The sequence below is a fragment of the Rhinatrema bivittatum genome, chromosome 9 (assembly GCF_901001135.1).
Source record: "Rhinatrema bivittatum chromosome 9, aRhiBiv1.1, whole genome shotgun sequence".
NCBI lineage: Eukaryota > Metazoa > Chordata > Amphibia > Gymnophiona > Rhinatrematidae > Rhinatrema > Rhinatrema bivittatum.
The window spans coordinates 265,836,919-265,859,555 of NC_042623.1; the positions used below are offsets into that span (position 1 = coordinate 265,836,919).

Sequence of the window (22,637 nt, forward strand, 5' to 3'; positions counted from 1 at the left end):
CTTTCCTGCACCCTCCTTTCCTCAGCGTGGTCCACGACCAGCCTTCCTGGGCTGTGTAGGGCGCGTCTGGGACGGGGTGGTCCGCGACTCAGTCTCGTGGGTGGGCTGAGTAGGGCGCCCTGTTGGACAGTGCCATATTTCCTTCCAGCCTTATCTATGATGTCTGCACCTGCCTTGTCTACGATGTCTGCTTCAGCCTTTGCCCTGATGTCTCCAACGTCTTGCTTCAGCCTGTTTTGGATGTCTGCTTCAGCCCCCGTCTGACGTCTTCAGTGTAAAGGACTCTGTCTGCCCTCGCCTCTGTCCGGCCTGCTGCCCATTGCTGTTCCCTGCGGCAGGTCCGAAAGGGCCGGGAACAGTCGGAGGACTGTTCATCAGTCAACTTCCCAGTGTTGGCTACCATGGGCGTGCAGGTCCGGCTGAGGGTCAGACTCTGTGCCTGCTTCTGTACCCGCCTGGCTCACCATGCCTGCCCAGCTCACCTACCACGGTGTGGCTTGGGGCTCCTCCTTGAGTCCTGCCGTGGCCCAAGGGCTCACCACCAGCTCGAGACACCCGCGCGCGCTCGTAACACCCTAGACCTACGAATTACTAATATTACTCTCTCAGATCAAGTATGAGGCCTAGGTATTCAGATCAACAAGAACTGTTGCGTCTGTCGGTTACAGACGGCTCCGACTGCTCTGCCTCACCTCTCTTTTTCCTTTCTCCACCTCCATGGGGAAGATGGCTGCCTCTGGTGCCGAGTGCCATAACCCTCGGTGTCTCCCTCTCAGCATGGGCGTCCCCGTCCACCATGCTTCTTCCTGTGGCCTCCTAGGGCACGTGCGCACACACCGCCTAAGCTTATCTACATGTCATGGCGGGAACCTCTGTGGTGTCCCCATCGAATGACATCAGTACCTCCGGGTACTTAAGCCTCCGCTCCGCTTCAATGAGTTAGCAAGGACATCGGTTCTGCTTCTCTGACTGCTTCTAAGCTGCTCGCTTGGATTCTTCGCTCCTCCATAAGCTCTAGCTACCCGCTCCTCGGGGGTAACTCGCTTCTATCTGCCCTTTGGGGTTTCTCTACCTAACTTAGACAACCGCTCTTCGGGGGTCTTATCCTTTCTATTCTAGGATTCCTCTGCTCCTAGATACTCACTCCAAGAGGGCCTATCTTGCCAAGGGATTCTGCATCTCGGGCCTCGGGCCCCTTCTTCATCTACTACTAAGGAGTATTCTGTTCTGTCGCTCCGTGAGTACCTCTACGCTCCAGCTCTCCATTTCCACCCTTCAGGTTCGGCTTATCCTGCTCTGCGGAACACTACCAACCTTGCTACATCCGGGTGAGATCATCTACAACTGGGACAGTCTGAGTATACTGGAATTCGCCAGACTACTGAGCTATCTGCTCCTGCAAGTATCTCATATCTACAGCAGTACAATAAAGCTTTCTCTCTGTGTCTGCTCTTTTGAGTCTATACTATCGCTGTGGTTCTCCACGGGGCCCCTCCCCATGGGAGGAGTCATCACCACTGCGACATGCCACAAACCCAACAAGAACTTCACTATGAAAAAGCATATAAGCAAATTAATCAAAACAGGATATGCCAAGCTGAGGGGGGGAGGGGCAGGAAGAAGAGAGCATGCCGATGATGCTGACTCTAGCTGTCCTGCCTCGTTTTGCCTGAGCTATCAGCATTTTAAGCCCGGGCAGAGGACTTATTTCGCTTGGGTAGGGGGAGCAGCAGGGTCAACGGGGGACCAGGCAGTGTGGTGACACACACTGTGTTCTTGGTGACACACTGGTTGAGAACCGCTGCTGAACACGGTACTGTAGGTGAGGCCTCACCAAGGACCTATACAAGGGCATCACTACCGCCTTTTACTTACTGGTTATTCCTTTTGCTATGCAGCCCAGCATTCTTCTGACTTTAGCTATTGCCTTGTCACATTGCCTCGCTGCCTTCAGATCAGCAGACACTATCACCCCAAGGTCCCTCTCCATTTCCGTGTACCTCAGTCTTTTCACCCCCATCGCATACAGTTCTTTTGGATTACCACATCCCAGATGCAGGATTCTGTATTTCTTGGCATTGAATCCCAGCTTTCAAATCCTTGACCAGTCTTCAGGCTTTCTTAAATCACTTTTCATTATGTCTACTCCTTCAAGCATGTCCAATTTGTTGCAGATCTTAGTCTCATCCACAAATAGACAAACTTTACCTTCTATCCCTTTCACAGTGTCACAAAGATATTGAATAGAACCTGTCCCTGTGGCACCCTGCTTAACACTGTTCCTTCTTCAGAGTAGGCTCCATTTACCATTACATGCAGTCTCCTGTCAGTCAACCAATTTATAATCCATTCTACCACCTTGGCATCCACACCCAAACTTTCATTTTGTGTGAGCCCATATCAAAAGCTTTGACATACAAGTAAATCACATCTATTGCTCTTCCTTGATCCAATTCTGTAATCACCGAATCAAAAAAAAAATCAATGATATGTCTGACCGGACCTTCCCATGATGAATCCATGCTACCTTAGGTCCAGCATCCTACTGGATTGTAGCTAGTTCACTACCTTTTCCTTCAGCAGAGTCTCCATTAATTTTCCTACTACCAAGTTGAAGCTGTCCGGTCCGTAGTTTCCAGCCTCCTCTCTGCTCCCACTTTTGTGAAGCAGGACAACCGCTGCCCTTCTCCAGTCTGGTGGCACCACTTCCGTTTCCAGGGATCTATTGAACAGGTCCTTTAGTGGACCAGCCACCACATCTCTGAGCTTCCTCAGTATCCTGAGATGTACCTCATCCAGCCCCATGGCTTTGTTTATTTTCAGTTTTCCTAAATCTTTCCATATGTTCTCTTCTGTAAACAGTTTTGTTTACTCCTTCCCATTTAAAACTAATCAGAGAAAATTCTTTTTCATTCAACGCACAATTAAACTCTGTTATTTGTTGCCAGGGGATGTGGTTAATGCAGTTAGTGTAGCTGGGTTTAAAAAAGGGTTGGATAGGTTCTTGGAGAAGTCCATTACCTGCTATTAATCAAGTTGACTTAGAAAATAGCCACTGCTTTTACTAGCATCAGCAGCATGGGATATACTTAGTTTTTGGATACTTACCAGGTACTTATAGCCTGGATTGACCTCTATTGGAAACAGGATGCTGGGCTTGATGGATCTTTGGTCTGACCCAGTATGGCAGTTTCTTATATTCTTATGTTCTTAAGTTAAACATTTGCTAACAATACAAGACTTCCACACTGTCTTACAAACACTAATATTTTCAAACTTAGACTACTGCAACTCCCTTTTACTAGGCCTACCCTCAGGACCTCTAAAACTACTACAGTTACTTCAAAATGGCTCTGCAAGACTCTTACTAGGGACAAGGAAATTTGAAGACATCACCCCCCTCGCTGATTACACTGTACTGGCTTCCTGTACAATCCAGAATTCATTATAAAGTATTAACTCTAATTTTCAATATCATCAACAATATTAACCCATGTTTATTAGGAGTGACAATTCAACACTTCACACCACAGAGAGACCTAAGATCACAAAACAAAAGACTTCTATTGGTACCTTCTACTTGGAAAACACACCTAACGCAAATAAGAGAAATGTTTTCTATAATATGCCCCAAGTGATGGAACTCACTTCCAGAGTCATTACATCAGATTAGGGGTGTGCATTCGTTTTGAACTTATAGGTAAAACGCAACTTATTTTTGTTTTTTAACTTAAAAAAGTGATGAGGCAAAAACGATCGGATTTCCAACTTATTCAACATAGCTATGTTGAATACGTTGGAAATCGCGATTGTTGATCCTAAATAAAAATTTAAACCCCTCACCCTCCTTAATCCCCCCCCCCCCCAAGACTTACCAAAACTCCCTGGTGGTCGAGTGGGGAGTCAGGACGCCATTTCTGAACTCCTTTGCGAGGAGCACGTGACGTCGGCGTCACGTCAGAGTGACGCTGACGTCACGTGATTCCCCACGGGTTCGCTCCGGGACCCTCGTTGGACCCAAAAGGAACTTTTGGCCAGCTTGGGGGGGCCTCCTGACCCCCCCAAGCTGGCCAAACAGTGCCTGCACTACATTGTCAATGCTAAGTCGAGGCTGCTGTCCCACTGCTGCTTTTGGGTGTCGACATTTTGTCTTGCATGACTCAGCCTCCCCTTCCCTCACCTCCAAAACTACAGGGTCAGAAACAGGTGGTGGCAATGCATCATGTTCAGATTTAATTTTTTGCCAGATGGAACTGCTGCCCCTCCAAAGATTTTAGTTTGGAACAGATCCCTTTTTAACTTTAATGGGGGACTGGCACTCCTTTTTGAGGTGCCTCCTCTCTGAGTCCCAATCACTCGACCACGTCTAGCTTTCCCTGACATTATGAATTTAATGTCCCTGCCTACTAGGAATTTCAATTAAAATAATTATTTCCAAAAGAGGCCCACTGGGGATTTGGCTTCAGAGACCACCGCTGTCCCAATATACGTGAGTCTGCAAAACTGCCTAGCCACAGGCACAGTGCCTTGATATGCACTAATGTTATGTATTGATTGTGCTCATTCCAAGCTTGTAACTACAAAGGAGGCCCACTGGGGATTTGTCTTCACAGAGCACTGCTGTCCCAATATACGATTATACATGAGTCTGCAAAACTGGCTGCCCACAGGCACAGTGCCTTGATGTGTGCTAATGTAATGTAGTGCACACACCAAGCTTGTAACTACAAAAGAGGCCCTCTGGGGATTTGGCTTCACAGAGCACCGCTGTCCCAATATAAGGGAGTCTACAAAACTGCCTAGCTACAGGCACAGTGCCTTTGTGTGCACTAATGTAATGTATGTGCACACACCAAGCTTGTAACTACAAAAGAGGCCCTCTGGGGATTTGGCTTCACAGCACCGCTGTCCCAATATAAGGGAGTCTACAAAACTGCCTAGCCACAGGCACAGTGCCTTTGTGTGCACTAATGTAATATATATGCAGACATCAAGATTGTAACTATAAAAGAGGCCCACTGGGCATTTGGCTTCACAGAGCACCACTGTCCCAATATATGTGAGTCTGCAAAACTGCCCAGTGCCCAGTACCCACTGCCACTGATGCCCAGTGCACTGCCAGTGCCTTCTTTGATTAAAAGAGCACAGAGAGATAGTGAGTTCAATTTAAAAAAAAAAACTGCAGTTAACAAAAAACCCTTGCTTGGCACAACAACAAAATCGATGAAATATATTTTCCAATAGCAATTCTGTCAAACTAGCTAGAAATTGAATATATTTCCCACCTACAACACCCAAATGCTGCTTGCAACCAACCCCAGGGGGTAAAATAAGCAGCAAAATTCCACTGCTAGTGCTAGCAGCTTCTCTCAGTGGCACAGAGAAACCATCTCATAAGAATATTTGCAGTAAAAACAAAAGAGCTAGTAGCTGGCACTGCAGTGAAATGCAGCCAAATGCAGAACAAATATGTTTTTCTATCGAAGTAGCTAGCCTAGCTAGCAATTGAATACAGATTTGAGAACTCAGACTAGCTCTGAGTGCAGCCACCTTCCACAGACCACCTCCCCAGACCACCCCTGCAAAGAAAGTGCGTGGCACACCACGTGCTTAAGTATATATAGTGCAGGGCCATCAGCAAAAGCGTCACCGACCACTGAGTGAGAACGCAATTGGCTGCATTGCCAAAATTCTTACCGCTGATATGTTGCATTCTAGTCTCCTTGCCAACCTGTCCAACCCACTCTGTGACAGGGCTGTGAGGTCATTGATGACTCACAGGAAAGGACTGGTTTTTGGCTATGGATACACCTAAATGGCGTTCTCCTATTTCAAACCGCCGCTTAGAAATCACTGCGAACGCGCCAAAAGAATAAAACGTATGATATGTTTTATTCATGGGGAATCGCGATACATTTTGTGAACCCACGAATACAACGAATATGGACCTATATGTTGCGGATTGCAAATACATTGCAAACAAATGAACACCCCTAACATTTTATGACCTGTGTATATCATATCCGCACAGGTTATCAAAATACAGTACTAGATTTCACGCATCCGGATATGCACGTGTATAGGAGCACACGTGTTTTAAAGTTATCCTCTTAGGGAACAATAGAGCAGTATGTTGAAGTTCATGTGCACTGACCAGGAGGGAGACCTTGGTTGATAGTTTCGCTATCAGACACTATCAGACTCATGCAGTAATTTAGGGTTTCAGAAACTGTGTGCTGGATTTTAGCGCACATTTTTAACACCCAGATTCATTTTTTTTTAAACCCCGATGAAGTAAGCTAATGAAATGCAAATGTATTGTGAGTTTTAAAATAAGGAACGTTTAAGAATAAAATGTGCATTTGGCACAGGTCCAATGCATATTTTAACTCGGGAAGGGGGGAAGGCATCATGATAGGCCATAAGTGATGACAGCGGCTGCACTTAGCTGGATAAGTAAATACTTATCTAGCACAGGATAAGTATTTATCTGGCTAAGAAGCGGTAAACTGTACCAGATAACCAGATAAATACTGACTTATCAGGCTATCTGACAGCTCTTGCCTCTTACCCTAATGCTGGCATGGATGGGTGTCAAGAAGTCCTTTTCTGTTTCTCTGTAGGAAGCTGTTGAAGATGCTCCATAGTCAGGGGATACATCTCTGGAGTTTCCTCATTATCATCGGGATTGTCACTTACACGCTACAAATCAATGGAATCCTCCAGCAAAACGGGTAGGATATGTTTAAATGTAAATAATATACCTGGGAACATAAGCATTCTGGTCACCCTAAGATTGGTGTGGATTAGCAGAGGTGAGAGGGATGCACACACCATTTCTCAGTCCCTTCCCCCAAAGACTCAGGTTGGTATCAATGAGCAGTGTTAGCAGGACACACATACTCCAGCCCTCCCTCCTGCACCTAAGAATGGTGGTGTTTGGTCAAGAGGACTGGAGGGGAGGGGGATGGATGCAAACAAACTCCTTCCCACCTCTCAACTCAGATTGGATTTGGTTAGACTAGAGGAAGATGAGGTGCATCCACAAATGTCTCTCTCTCTCTTACCTGATCCATGTTTTCAGGGATTAGCAGCAGCCAAGGGTGGATGCATGAATTGTCTTTCTTCCCTCCAACCACCACCGGACACACTCTGTCTCATGCACATAGACACACACATATTGTCTCTCAGTCTGTCTCTCACGTATGGTGGTGGATTTAAGACAGTCAGCTCTCCTACTCAGATGTTGCAGGCGGGAGAGGGTGGGATGGCAGGAAGTATCCCCCTGTGACATTGTAACCTGGAGAGGTCTTTGTGATGATACATCAGCTGGCCATCCCTGTGTAATGATACAGCCACACAACGATGGCTGCTGATGTATACTTCTGGTGGCAGGGCAGCCTATTCTGCCTATTTCAGAAGTCTGCCTCTGCTCACACACTTCCCCGACCCCAGCACATTCCATCTTCCTGCCAGAGGCCCAACCCTCCCATCTGTTCAGCTGCTCCTCTGATACCACTGCCTCCTCCTCCTGACTTACATGTGTCAATGGCACAGCTTTCAGGATCCACGTAGGCTGGTGACATGAACACCTGGGAACTCTCCGGATTTGGCCTGGAGAATCCAGAATTCTGGAAGAATTGATGGACCTAAGGCCAACATCCAAAACTCTGGGTGCTCCTTCCTGATCATACAGCCCAGAAAGAAGTTTGCAGAAGTCGCACAGGCAGGAAGGAGTAGGAGCATCAGAGAGCATCAGACCCATGCTGAAAAGGGGTGGCAGTGTCTATGTAGCCACTGGGTGGGCAGTGGTCAAAGAAGCTACCATGTAGCAGGGCTGCTTCATATTCTATCCTATGGCACCCCAACATGATCAGGGCTGCCACAGACTCCATCCCATGGCAGCCTGATAAGAGGATGCTCAGCAGTAGGGCTGCTGCAGATCTCATCCCACAGTGACCCAAGGAGGAGGCCTAGAGGCAAAGAGAAGTTCCGGGCCCTGACTGAGTATGTGTGAATATGAGAGAGAAAGATAGCTTGTGCGAGTTAGAGCCTGTATGTTTGTGAGTGAGATAAGAAACAAAGAAACCATAAAAAAAGAATTAGGAAAAGAACGAGAAAGGGAACTCAGCAAAAAGAGACCAGGCCAAACCAATTAGAAAAATAATATCATACAATTAAGTTAAAAAAAATTAATAATGTGCAATATATATTAGTATTTTGTTTGCTCGTCAGTATTCCACTGTTCGGAGTCAGGTTTCTTGGGCTTTCCATTTCAGTTTTGTTTGCATGTTTCTGTTTCTAATTTGCAGTCCCTTATTCTGTATTAGGTAAGGATCGATCTGTGTTCTGCGTATGTGACTGAGGTGCAGTATTTCTGTTAGCATGTAGGGACTTGTAGAAGTACGGCTTGTTCTGTTATCCCAATAGGTGGTGTATTTAATGCTCTAGGGCCTGCTATAATATTTGCTTTGCTGCCATTTCATAGGTAAGCTTGCTGCTGTTTGAATCCTGAGATTTAGTGCTGGTATTAGAGATGTGAATCGTGTGATCGATCGTCTTAACGATCAATTTTGGCTTGGGGGGGAGGGAATCTGATAGTCGCGGTTTTGTTTTGTTTTTTTTAAATCGTTTAAATTGTAAATCGGGGAGGGCGGGAAAACGGCACACTAAAACAACCCTAAAACCCACCCCGACCCTTTAAAATAAATCCCCCACCCTCCCGAATCCCCCCAAAATGTTTTAAATTACCTGGGGTCCAGTGGGGGGGGTCCCGGTGTGATCTTCCATTCTCGGGCCACGGCTGCGTTAATAGGTTCCTGTCCCCCGATGTCACGAGTGCAGGAAATCGCTCCCGGACCCCAGCTGGACCCCCAGGGACTTTTGGCCAGCTTGGGGGGGCCTCCTGACCCCCACAAGACTTGCCAAAAGTCCAGCGGGGGTCCAGGAGCGACCTCCCTGCACTCAGGCCGTATTTCAAAATGGCACCGGCCGTATGGCTGTATTGCCGTATTGCAAATTGCAATACGGCAATACGGCCATACGGCCGGCGCCATTTTGCACAAGATCGGCGCCATACTGGCAGTCGATCGCCTTTACCCTCACTTTGTCACAGGGAGCGACGGTCGCTCCCTGTGACATAGTGAGGGCAAAGGCGATCGGCGCCATTTTGAAATCTCCAGCACCGGCACCGAGGGTATGATTGAAGGGATGGCTCCTGGACCCCACTCTTTTTTTCAAAATAAAGTTAAAGAAGAATGATTGAAAAGACCGGTTGGTTTATATTTGCACAACATCTGGTTTGCTGACACTGTTGCACTGGAGGTGGACCCTTGGCCTGGTGCAGGATTGGTACGGCCCTCTGGTCGGACCTGGAGAGCGCCTTCCACCAGGAGGCGGAGCACAGGAGGAGACAGAGGCTAGCTGGAGCTTCGCCAATAACAACCCAGGGTTCCCTCAGGTTGAGCTCTTGGTTACCCGAGCTGCCTGGTCTTAGGTGGGCCTCACAGGGTCTCCTAGAGAGAAAGTTCAAGGGAGTGCCCACCATGAACAAGGGTGCGTGGTCAGTGGCCAAACAGGGAAGGTCCAGAGGTCGCAGGAGGCCAGAAGAGAGTGTCCGAGTGTATAGTGAGGATCAAAGCCAGAGTATCAGTCCAGAATGGTCAGCTAAAGAAAGGTCAATCCGAGCATAGTCAGATCAGGCAGAGATCAAGTTCCAGGCGGCGATCAAGAGTAGTCAGGATACAGGCAAGGGTCAAGTTCCAGGCAGCGATCAAGAGTAGACGGAATTCAGGCAGAGGTCATGTCAGGCAGCAATCAGGAGTAGTCAGAGGGTACTACCAGGAATGGAGAGACGAAGGAACAGGAGACACTGGAACAGGAGACACAGGAGACGCAGGAACAGGAGATTCTGGATCAAAGACAGTAGAACAGCAGACACAGGAGCAAAGACACTGGAACGCAGGAAGGCTAAGTAGAGACACCAGAGTGTACGACCCGATTGCCAAGGAACCGTTCAAGGGAACGGGCCTTCCCTTTTATACTAGGGAGTCGTGATGTCATTGATGAGTGCTGGGCCTGGGTTTCCCACGCTTGGGTCTTCAAAATGGAGGATGTCAGCCGCAAGCATGCCTAGGGGCAGGGCCGAGGAACAGGAGAATGCGGAGCCCCTGCGGGAGCTCCGCTGTGAGGCTGCCATCAGAGATGGTGAGCAGGGAGCCGGGGATGCCACAAACTTGCAGCGGCGGCAGAGGGAGTGAGCCTGGGGCTGGTAGACTGACGGGAGAGGTGAGCAGGACTGGCCGGGAAGCACAGACACCTTCAATTATGCTATCTATATCTATATATTTCTTGAGTTTCCCTTTTTTTGCTTGATGACTTTACTTCCTTGGGCAACATTTAGACTCTCCATAAGATTATAGATTTCAATACCCCAATATTGACTGCGTAAATGTAACATCAGGACTTGCTACAGACATAAAGTTCCTGGATGTAATAAATGACTGCTTCACGGAGCAATTGGTTCAGGAACCAACGAGAGAGGGCACTGTTTTAGATTTAATTCTTACTGGAACACAGGATTTGGTGAGAGAGGTAACAGTGGTGGGGCCACTTGGCAATAGTGATCATAACATGATCAAATTTAAACTAATACCTGGAAGAGGGACAATAAGTAAATCTACAGTTCCAAAACTAAATTTTCAAAAGGGAAACTTTGATAAAATGAGGAAAATAGTTAGAAACAAACTAAAAGGTCATCTGCAAAGGTTAAAAGTATTCAACAGGCATGGACATTGTTTAAAAATACAATCCTAGATGTGCAGTCCAGATGTATTCCACAGATTAAGAAAGGTGGAAGGAAGGCAAAACGATTACCGGCATGGTTAAAAGGTGAGGTGAAAGAGATTATTTTAGCCAAAAAAAATCCTTTAAAAATTGGAAGGAGGATCCATCTGAAGAAAATAGGACAAAGCATAAGCATTGTCAAGTTAAGTGAAAAAATTGATAAGACTGGCGAAGAGAGAATTTCAAATGAAGTTGGCCATAGAGGTAAAAACTCATAATAAAAACTTTATAAAAATATATCCGAGGAGAGCAGAGACCTGGAAAACATCTACCCTACCTGTGCTGCAGCTGTTCTGAGTCCAGGGGTTGAGTTTGCTGCCTTCCCCGACGGTGAACTCCGGCTGCTGGGAGAGTGACGTCAGAGGGCGGACCCGAGGTGGAACCCGGAAGTGGCCTATAAGAACGCTGACTTAATCCTCTTTTTTTGAGAGCAGAGACCTGGAAAACATCTACCCTACCTGTGCTGCAGCTGTTCTGAGTCCGGGGGGTGAGTTTGCTGCCTTCCCCGACGGTGAACTCCGGCTGCTGGGAGAGTGACGTCAGAGGGCGGACCCGAGGTGGAACCCGGAAGTGGCCTATAAGAACGCTGACTTAATCCTCTTTTTTTGAGAGCAGAGACCTGGAAAACATCTACCCTACCTGTGCTGCAGCTGTTCTGAGTCCGGGGGGTGAGTTTGCTGCCTTCCCCGACGGTGAACTCCGGCTGCTGGGAGAGTGACGTCAGAGGGCGGACCCGAGGTGGAACCCGGAAGTGGCCTATAAGAACGCTGACTTAATCCTCTTTTTTTGAGAGCAGAGACCTGGAAAACATCTACCCTACCTGTGCTGCAGCTGTTCTGAGTCCGGGGGGTGAGTTTGCTGCCTTCCCCGACGGTGAACTCCGGCTGCTGGGAGAGTGACGTCAGAGGGCGGACCCGAGGTGGAACCCGGAAGTGGCCTATAAGAACGCTGACTTAATCCTCTTTTTTGAGAGCAGAGACCTGGAAAACATCTACCCTACCTGTGCTGCAGCTGTTCTGAGTCCGGGGGGTGAGTTTGCTGCCTTCCCCGACGGTGAACTCCGGCTGCTGGGAGAGTGATGTCAGAGGGCGGACCCGAGGTGGAACCCGGAAGGGGCCTATAAGATCTGGCAAGCTGCGGCGCGCAGCTGCCACCGGCGCGCTGCTTAAGCCGCTCGCGCCGGAAAGGCTTTGCCGGGCTTCGCCGGGAATCGCCTCAATCGCCTGGACTTTAAGTAAGAAAATTTTTTCCTGAACTCTCTCATATATAAAAGTTATCTTATAGAAAGTTATGCTGTTTTTACATGATAACATCCTCTGTGTTTAGTGGCATAGATTATACAAAGAGACCCAAAATAGGGATATTCTTGCAACTTGGGGTTGAATTTTCGTAAATATGCCTCCCAAGAGAAAGGGGAGGGTGAGGATATTTCCAGCCCTTCCTCTACCGTCACCCATACAACAAGAAATAACTCATTTTTTGGCCTCCCCTGTATTAAAAAGTAGAGGTAACAATGAGTCTGATGTGCTGGTTGTCCAGGGAGAGCAGCCTAGCCTGGCAGAGGAGGCCTCTTTGAGCCCAAATTTGGGGCTTCCACCAGCCCGGAGGACCAGTGAGGAGTATTTAGAAGGGTCCTCCTCAAATAACATCACCCATGATTCTAGTGTGGGAAATATTTCAACCCGCCAACTAGAATCAAGAGGAGATGATGCCCTCAATACTAATAAGCTGCCCCTAGTGGAGGGAATAGTAGAGCTAGGGGAATCTAGCTCTACAGATATAAAAGATCGTTCAGCAAAAATAACATCATCTATACCACTGGTTAAACCGGAGGTGGTAACATTGGACACGCTTTGGGTGATGATGGCGGGTATGCTTTCGAATATGAAAAGTTTAGAAGAAAAAGTAGAGTCTCTAAGTTCTGGTAGTCAAAGAGATCATTTACACACACAAAAACAAATTAAAGACTCTGCTGAAAGAATCAAAAATTTAGAAGAAAATCAGAAGAAGATTCAGGAGTTTAATACCCTTGTGGTTAAAGATAGGGACATACTAACAAGGCGAATGGAGTCACTGGAGAATAATGCCAAGCGCAGTAATTTAAGATTTCTTAACTTCCCCAGGCTTGTAGGGGAAGCTCCATTAATTACTGTAAAAAAATTTCTGATAGAAGCGCTCGGATATACTCTTAGTGACTCTCCTGTAGTACAAAATTGTTACTTCCTACCAAAACCAAGGCAAGTTGATAATAGAGCTGAGATGTTTCAAGGGAATCTAACAAACTTTTTAGAAGATTCTTCAGCACAAATTATTGAATTGGGGACTTTGTTGGTTACGTTCTCTTCATTGGAAGAGATAAATTTAATTATGAAAAAGTATTTCAATAAATACCCCATAAAATTTCTAGAAAGTGCAGTAAAAATTTATCCAGACTTAGCTGTGTCTACTCAGGTTAGACGGAAAGCTTTTCTAACGTTCCGTCAAGAAGTTATTTCTAAGGGATATACATTTACTTTACGCTTTCCATGCAAATGTGTAATTAAAAAACAGGAAGACCTATATATCTTCTTTATACCTGAACAATTAAAAAATTTCTTGGCTCAGGAGCAGATCCCAACGTCGTCCCCCGTGACCAATTAAGGTAAACAACAGACATATATATTACAGGTTTATGTATTATGGTTAATTATATTTCTAAGGAAACTCCCCTTTGGAATTTTTGTTCACTAAACATTGCTCTCCATGTTGTTTGATATGATTAGTGGTATAGATAAAATGACATTGAAATGTTTAAAAATAATTGTATAATTATTTCTATGTTCTATCTACGTTTTTTCTTGTATGCAAACGTGATAAGTTTGTATCTATGGAAAATGATAAATAAAGAATTTAAAAAAAATATATATATATATATCCGAAGAAAGAAACCTGTGAGGCAGTTGGTTGGACCGTTAGATGACCAAGGGGTTAAAGGGGCTCTTAGGGAAGATAAGGCCATTGCAGAAAGACTAAATGAATTCTTTGCTTCCATGTTTATTAATGAGGATGTTGGGGAGATACCAGTTCTGGAGATGGTTTTCAAGGGTGATGAGGCAGACAAAATGAACCAAATCACTGTGAACCTGGAAGATGTAGTAAGCCAGATTGACAAACTAAAGAGTAGCAAATCACCTGGACCGGATGGTATACATCCTAGGGTACTGAAGGAACTCAAAAATTTCTGATCTATTAGTTAAAATTTGTAACCTGTCATTAAAATCATCCATTGTACCTGAAGACTGGAGGGTGGCCAATGTAACCCCAATATTTAAAAAAGGGCCCAGGGGCGATCTGTGTAACTATAGACAAGTGAGCCTGACTTCAGTGCCAAGAAAAATATTGGAAACAATTCTAAAGATCAAAATCATAAAGCATATAGAAAGACATAGTTTAATGGAACACAGTCAACATGGATTTACCCAAGGTAAGTCTTGCTTTACAAATCTGCTTCATTTTTTTTGAAGGGGTTAATAAACATGTGGATTAAGGTGAACCAGTAGATGTAGTGTATTTGGATTTTCAGAAAGTGTTTGACAAAGTCCCTCATGAGAGGCTTCTAAGAAAACTAAAAAGTCATGGGATAGGAGGCAATCTCCCTTCGAGGATTACAAATTGGTTAAAAGACAGGAAACTAAGAGTGGGATTAAATGGTCAATTTTCTCAGTGGAAAAGGGTAAACAGTGGAGTACCTCAGGGATCTGTACTTAGACTGGTGCTTTTCAATATATTTATAATTGATCTGGAAAGGAATACGACAAGTGAGGTTATCAAATTTGCGGATGATACAAAATTATTCAGAGTAGTTAAATCACAAGCGGATTGGAAGATTGGGCATCCAAATGGCAGATGAAATTTAATGTGGACAAGTGCAAGGTGTTGCACATAGGGGAAAATAACCCTATATGCAACACCTTGTTGCATATAGGGTTATATAGGGTTGTGGTAATGGCATATTGTGGACTAGGGATGGGCAGCCAAAAGATTTTCATTGTATTCATGATACGTATTCTTCGGGGGTCATTTCCGTTGCATTCGGACGTATTGCACCCCCGATACGTTGATATGTGAATTAGTTTTCTGGTTCCCATTAAAGTCAATGGGAGAAGGATTTCCAGCTTATTTTTGGCTGTAGAATTGGGGTTTTATTATCAGTTTTGATGGAACTTCTGGGGAGCAATCATCAGAACAATAAAAGAGCTCCAAGGTACTTAGACTGTGGCAAAGTGGCACCAAAGTGGCATGAATAGCCTAAGGCACTGTAAAAGTGCAAAGGGGAACCAGAAGTGGCAAGAGTGCTTTAACAGAGGTGCAAAGCAGCAGCGAGAGTTTCAAAAACACACCACAGCTTCAAAAGAGAGCACCGATAACAGATGCATGAACCCTCAAAGGCAGCACGACAGGCAAAGTGGCAAGACAAGTGGCATCAACATCCGACAGCACAATGAAGGGGGAACATAGCAAGCAGAAAGACTAGCACCAACACTCTGAGGAACCATGATAGTGGCAATAACACCACAAGGAGCTGAGCGAGTCATCTGGTGTATGGCAGCAAGGCAGAGTGGCAGAAAGTTGATAGGTGCAAGACAGGATGGCAGAGAAGAGGTAGTCTGGTCCCTGTGGTTTGATAAGGAAAAGACGAGGCAAGACAAGATGAGGCTCAGCATGTGGTGGGACTGTCAACTGGGCGTACTGTGCACCCAACCCATCTTGAAACAGGGACCAGGGAGTCTAACATGAGTGCTAGGACCTGAAACATGATGAACTATGCCTGGGTGGAGTGGAGCATCTGCGAGTACCGATTTTGGTGATAGTAGCAAATATTCAAACAAGAGCCCCAGGGAGAGCTCCCTTTCCTATGAGCAGGAAAGGGCTCCCTAGAATGGGTTCACCCCTACACAGCGGTTCTACATAGGTCAGAGGGTAGAAACAGGCAGGCTACACCCGGGGAGAGTTCCCTTTCCTTTGTGCAGGAAAGGGCTCCCTAGAATGGGTTCACCCCTAAACAGTGGTTCTACATGGGTCAGAGGGTAGAAACAGGCAGGCTACACCCGGGGAGAGTTCCCTTTCCTATGAGCAGGAAAGGGCTCCCTAGAATGGTTTCGCCCCTAAAGTGGGGGGTTTCCATTGGGGGCCAGTGGGCTCTCACTGGTCTTTTAAAATCAGGCTGGCTGCACCCGGGATCCCCAGGGACTGTAGTGTGAGAATGTCCTTGACAAAAAACAGGGAGGCCGGAGAGCAGTCAGAGTACTGCTTGGCATACAAAAAGGCTGATTTCAAAATGGAAGAAACGACCAGAGGTAAAACACTAATAAAAAGGACTTCACCAAGTGAAGTAAAATCCCAAATGTCAGCTGTTGTGTTAGTAGAAACAGAGGCTCTGAAGAACTTTACTATTCCGAAGCTAAGAAGAAGTACTAATAAAGTGAGCTTGGCACCTTACAACACAGATAGAAGAGAGTACATACAGATGAATTATACTTTAGAAGAATCAAGATTTGATATGTGCTATGATCTGCACTCTTCCTGGCATTTTCGTGATATGAAACCTGAATATACAAACGAGAGTTTTCAAGGCTGAGGCGGAAGAGGGTGCATGTGAACAGGGGTTCATCATCGTTCAACAGATCCTAAGAGATAGGCTGCAACACCGAGGAGACTTCCCTTTCCTAAGAGCAGGAAAGGGCTTCCTTGGAATGGGTTGGCCCCTAGAGTGCAGCACGAGCCTTCAAAGCGTGGCGACATGGAGCAGGGTGCCAAGTGAACAGCGGTTAAACATGGGTCAACAGATCCTAAGAGATAGGCTGCAGCACCGGGGAGACTTCCCTTTCCTAATAGCAGGAAAGGGCTCCCTAGAATGGGTTCGCCCCTAAACAGCAGTTCAACATGGGTCAGAGGGCAGATACAGACAGGCTACACACGGGACCCCGAGGAATTTTAGTGTGAGAATATCCTTGACAAAAGACAGGTAGGCCAGAAAGCAGTCAGAGTACTGCTTGGCATAGAAAGAGGCTGCTTTCAAAATGGAACAGCGGTTCAACATGGGTCAGAGGGTAGAAACAGGCAGGCTACACCCCGGGAGAGTTCCCGTTCCTTTGCGCAGGAAAGGGCTCCCTAGAATGGTTTCGCCCCTAAAGTGGAGGGTTTCCATTGGGGTCCAGTGGGCTCTCGCTGGTCTTTTAAAATCAGCCCACCTCCCCACAGCATCGCTGGAAATAAAATGCGTGGCTCCTCGTGCTGATGTTTATATAGTGCTGGCTCATCAGTAAAATAGACAGAGAGCAGTGAATGACAGCGCGATTGGCTTCATTCAGTGCATGTCACAAAATGTCAGCGCAGATACGCTGCATTCCGGTATCCATGCTGACCTGTCCGACCCTTTCCTGTGAGTCACTGTGACTAATCTGGTCACAGAGGATGACATTGAGTACGCTGGATGACCACAAGAGAGGCAAGACGTGGGAATACCTCATCTCATGGGAGGGTTATGGACCAGAAGAAAATTCCTGGGAGCCTTTGGCCAACATCATGGACAAGGACATGGTATGTCAATTCCATTTGGCACACCCATGAAAACCCAGACCACGAGGAAGAGGACCTGGAGGGGACCCTTTGAAGGGGGGTACTGTTGCGTCCATCGGTTGCAGACGGCTGCGACCGCTCTGCCTCACCTCTCTTTTTCCTTTTCCATCCACTATTGGGAAGATGGCTGTCTCCGGTGCCGAGTGCCTCGGCATCTCCAACATAGCATGGGCATCCCCGTCCGCCATGCTGCCTCCTGTGGCCTTCTAGGGCATGCGCATGCACGCAGCCCACATTTATCAGTACATTATGGCGGGAACCTCGGGGGTGTCCCCACCGCATGACGTCAGTACCTCCGGGTATTTAAACCTCCGCTCCACTCCAATTCAACGTGTTAGCAAGGACATCAGTTCTGCTCTCTGACTATTCACTCCAACGGAAGCTCTAGGTACCCGCTCCTTGGGGGGCTTCTCACTTCTACTTGCCCTTCGGGGTTACTACTTAACTAGACAACCATTCCTCGGGGGTCTATTTTCTTTCTGTTTTAGAATTCCTCAGCTCCTTGGCACTCGCTCTTCGAGGGCCTTCCTGACAAGGGATTCTGCACCTTGGGTCTCGGCCCTTCTTCAACCTCAAATACCAAGGAGTTCCTGCTTATACTCCGTAAGCACTGCTTCTCTCCAGCTCTCCACCACCACCCTTCAGGTTCGGCTTATCCCGCTCTGCGGAACACTACCAACCTCGCATCATCTGGGTGAGATCATTTCCTGACAGACTGTTTAGTCTTTGGAACTCACTGGACTACAGTGCCATCTACATCTGCTATACCATCTATTCTACAAGCAGTATAATAAAGCTTCCTCTCTCAGTGTCTGCTCATTGAGTTTAACCTATTGAAGTGTCCATCGCGGGTGTTAAATGCTGTCTTCCATTCGTCTCCTTCACGAATACGCACCAAGTTGTAAGCTCCTTTGAGGTCTAGTTTGGAGAATATTTTAGCTCCTTGGAGCCTATCAAATAGTTCATAAATCAAGGGCAGGGAATACTGGTCCTTTATAGTAATTTTGTTCAAATCCCTGTAGTCAATGCAGGGGCATAAGGTGCCATCTTTGTTCCCTACAAAAAAGAAGCCTGCACCAGCAGGAGATTTGGAATGTCTGATGAATCCCATTTTGAAGGTTCTACTGTATACAGGCGGACATAGCCTTAGTCTCAGTAACAGAAAGAGGGTAACTCTTCCTTTGGGAGGTTCTGTATTAGGTTTCAGGTTTATAGTTCAGTCAAAAGCTCTATGTGGTGGAAGTACATCTGCTGCTTGCTTAGAGAAAACATCCTGGAAGGAGGCGTATTGTGGAGGCAAGCCAGGTAGCGTAGGCATAGTGGGCATGCACACTAGTGGTGAGACCTCCTTGAGACACTGACCATGACAGCCAGGTCCCCAATGAGATAATTCCAGCATGGCCCAATCAAACTGTGGGCAAACAGTAGATTAGACACCAAGTGTTGTCCAAAATTCTTTATTTGAATGGAGACACGATATTCATACTAACGCCCGACTCAGGCCGAGTTTCGCCCCCCACGGGGCTGCCTCAGGGGCTGTATGTAGATTTATATGATTTGAATATTCATATATCATAATTCATAATTCAAGTGTCTGATAATCTGTCAACAATCGCATTGTTTGATTCGGGAAAAATTGCTTCTCAAATCACTACACCATTAAATAGATCAAACTGTAAAACAAAAGAGTCTCCGCTCGGTGCAAAGTTCTTAGTCACTCTTTTATTTTACATACAGCCCCTGAGGCAGCCCCGTGGGGGGCGAAACTCGGCCTGAGTCGGGCGTTAGTATGAATATCGTGTCTCCATTCAAATAAAGAATTTTGGACAACACTTGGTGTCTAATCTACTGTTTGCCCACACGGCGTTCTTAGACCACCTACCCTCTTGCTTCATCAGCCAATCAAACTGTGGCATATGATCTTGTAGCCAGGGTAGTCCGAGTACCACCAGATGCATGGCCTTTTCTAATATGAGAAAGGAGATGGATTCAGAGTGTAAGGCTCTGGTGCGCAGGCCAATGGCCTAAGTAATCAATTAAACTTCTCCAGGAAATGGTTCCCCACGAACAGAAGACGATAGCAATTGTTTAGCTATTGGTATGGTAGGGATCCGTAGGTGTTCTACTAAGCGTTTTAAGATGAAATTTCCTCCGGCTCCAGAGTTGATGAGAGCGAGCGTCTTAAATTCGAGGCCTTCATGAAGGAGTGAGACTGGTAGAGATAATGGAGGAGTAGGCAAGGTGAAGCCTATGAGAAGTCCTCCTGAAGATCCTAGGCCTGATAGTTTCCCAGACAGATGGGACAGGTTTGGAAGGCGTGACCTGATTGGCCACAGTACATGCATAGCCCCATACGTTTGCGAAAGCGTCTTTCTTTAGAAGTTAAATGACTGCGGCCAAATTGCATAAGCTCCTCTTCTTCTAAGGGAGCAGACAGTGAGCTTGAAGCAACAGGTACAGGTTTAGGATGGGCAGCTCCTGAAAAGGACTTCCATGGACTCTTAGCCTCTTGAGTTCGGTCACAAATACGGCGTCAATTCTTCCGGCCAGTTCCATTAAAGACTCAAGGGTATCAGGCAAATCACAAGCCACTAATTCATCCTTTAAACGAGAGTTGAGTCCTTCCATGAAGATAGCACGTAAACATCAAGTGTCCCAATGTAGTTCGGATGTTAAAGTCTTAAATTTGATTACATAGTGAGCGGCTTATTTCCTTGTTGGAGATTAAGCAAGGCAGATCCAGCAACAGCCTGGCAAGCCGGATCATCAAAGACAGACTTAAAAGTTTCAGAAATCCTGGTAAGTCCTTCAGGATAGGATCTTCACATTCCCATAAAGGTGAAGCCCAAGCCAAGGCTCTTCCTTCAAGTAAAGATAAGATGTAGGTGGTCTTGGAAGCTTTTGTGGGAAAGAGGGTAGGTTGCAGAGAAAAATGCATATTGCATGGTTAACAAACCCTCTACACATCTGTGCTTCGCCTGTGAAGCGGTTAAGCATGGATAAAAGTACGGTGGGCTTGACAGTCACCACCGGAGACAGCAATTCTTTCACCGAGGTTGCTGAGGTATTCAGTTGAGCATGCAACTGATTGAAGGCAGTAGCTAGGCTTTCCAGTGACTTTTATTGCTCAGTGATCCGCTGGGCAAGGCCTGGAATGGCCTGCAAGGCTGCGAGCTGAGCCGAGTCCATGGAGTTAGCAATCTGTTGTGGTAATGGCATATTGTGGACTCTTGGTCAATGTGGAGATGACTCCTCCCACGGTGAGGGGCCCCATGGGGAACCACAGCGATAGGCTAAACTCAATGAACAGACACTGAGAGAGGAAGCTTTATTATACTGCTTGTAGAATAGATGGTAAAGCAGATGTAGATGGCACTGTAGTCCAGATAAGTAGTAACCCCGAAGGGCAAGTAGAAGTGAGAGGCCCCTGAGGAACGGGTACCTAGAGCTTCCGTTGGAACGAGTAGTCTAAGCATGCAGCTTAGGACGGTCAGAAAAGCAGTACCGATGTCCTTGCTAACTCGTTGAATTGGAACGGAGCGGAGGTTTAAATACCCGGAGGTACTGACGTCATGTGGTGGGGATGCTCCGAGGTTCCCGCCATGATGTATTGATAGACATGGGCTGCGTGCACACGCACGCCCTAGGAGGTAACATGAGGCAGCATAGTGGATGGGGATGCCCATGCTGTGTTGGACACACCGAGGACCTCAGCACTCAGCACCAGAGGCAGCCATCTTCCCCATAGTGGAAGGAAAAGGAAAAAGAGAGGTGAGGAAGAGCGGTCGCAGTTGTCTGCGACCGGCGGACGCAACACCTAGCTGTAGTTACACGATGTTAGGTTCCATATTAGGAGCTACCACCCAGGAAAAAGATCTAGGCATCATAGTGGATAATACTTTGAAATCGTCGACTCAGAGTTCTTCAGCAGTCAAAAAAATAAAACAGAATGTTAGGAATTATTAGGAAGGGAATGGTTAATAAAACAGAAAATGTTATAATGTCTCTGTATCACCTCATGGTGAGTCCGGACCTTGAATACTGTGTACAATTCTGGTCGTCGCATCTCAAAAAAGATATAGTTGCGATGGAGAAGGTATTGTCTCTTTGCGGATGACACTAAGATCTGCAACAGAGTAGACATGCCGGAAGGAGTGGAGAGAATGAGACGGGATTTAAGGAAGCTGGAAGAATGGTCGAAGATATGGCAGCTGAGATTCAATGCCAAAAAATGCAGAGTCATGCAATGGGGAGTGGAAATCCGAATGAACTGTATTCGATGGGGGGAGAAAGGCTGATGTGCATGGAGCAGGAGAAAGACCTTGGGGTGATAGTGTCTAATGATCTGAAGTCGGCAAAACAATATGACAAGGCGATAGCTAAAGCCAGAAGAACGCTGGGCTGCATAGAGAGAGGAATATCAAGAAAGAAAAGGGAAGTGATTATCCCCTTGTACAGGTCCTTGGTGAGGCTTCACCTGGAGTACTGTTTCAGTTCTGGAGACCTTATCTCTGAAGGGACAGAGATAGGATGGAGGCAGTCCAGAGAAGGGCGACCAAAAAGGTGGATGATCTTCATCGAATGACTTATGAGGAGAGATTGAAAAATCTAAATATGTATTCCCTGGAGGAAAGGAGGAGCAGTGGTGTTATGATACAGACTTTCAGATACTTGAAAGGTTTTAATGATCCAAAGACAACGACAAACCTTTTCCATCGGAAAAAATCAACAGAACCAGAGGTCACGATTTGAAACTCCAGGGAGGAAGACTCAGAACTAATGTCAGGAAGTATGTCTTCACGGAGAGGGATGCGGATGCCTGGAATGCCCTTCCAGAGGAAGTGGTGAAGACCAGAACTGTGAAGGATTTCAAAGGGGCGTGGGATAAACACTGTGGATCCATAAAGTCTAGAGGACGTGAATAAAGAGTGGGTGGCTCGCGGGAATGATGGCTACTACCTGGAGATAATACCCTTATTCATTAAACATACACACGGTTAATGCGACTCCAACATTGCTCTAAGCTTCAACGGCAAGAGGAAATGAGGAAAAAAGGATTTGCATTCACAAAAAAAGTGGGGAGTAGCTTGCTTGTTATGGCGGTTACTACCCCAAACCGAATAAGCCTGATATTTCACTTTCAATGCATATCCAGCATAGCTCTCTGCTTCAAC

At 46.5% G+C, this 22,637-nt stretch overlaps 1 protein-coding gene across 1 annotated transcript in view; it reads left to right on the plus strand.

Moving 5' to 3' along the window:
* LOC115098967 (galactose-3-O-sulfotransferase 2-like) overlaps positions 1-22,637 on the plus strand; it is a 52,966-nt gene that overhangs the window by 13,349 nt on the left and 16,980 nt on the right. The window contains exon 2 of the mRNA XM_029616164.1: positions 6,624-6,734. Coding sequence (XP_029472024.1) covers positions 6,624-6,734 — 111 coding nt within the window. The remainder of the gene's footprint in view (positions 1-6,623; positions 6,735-22,637) is intronic.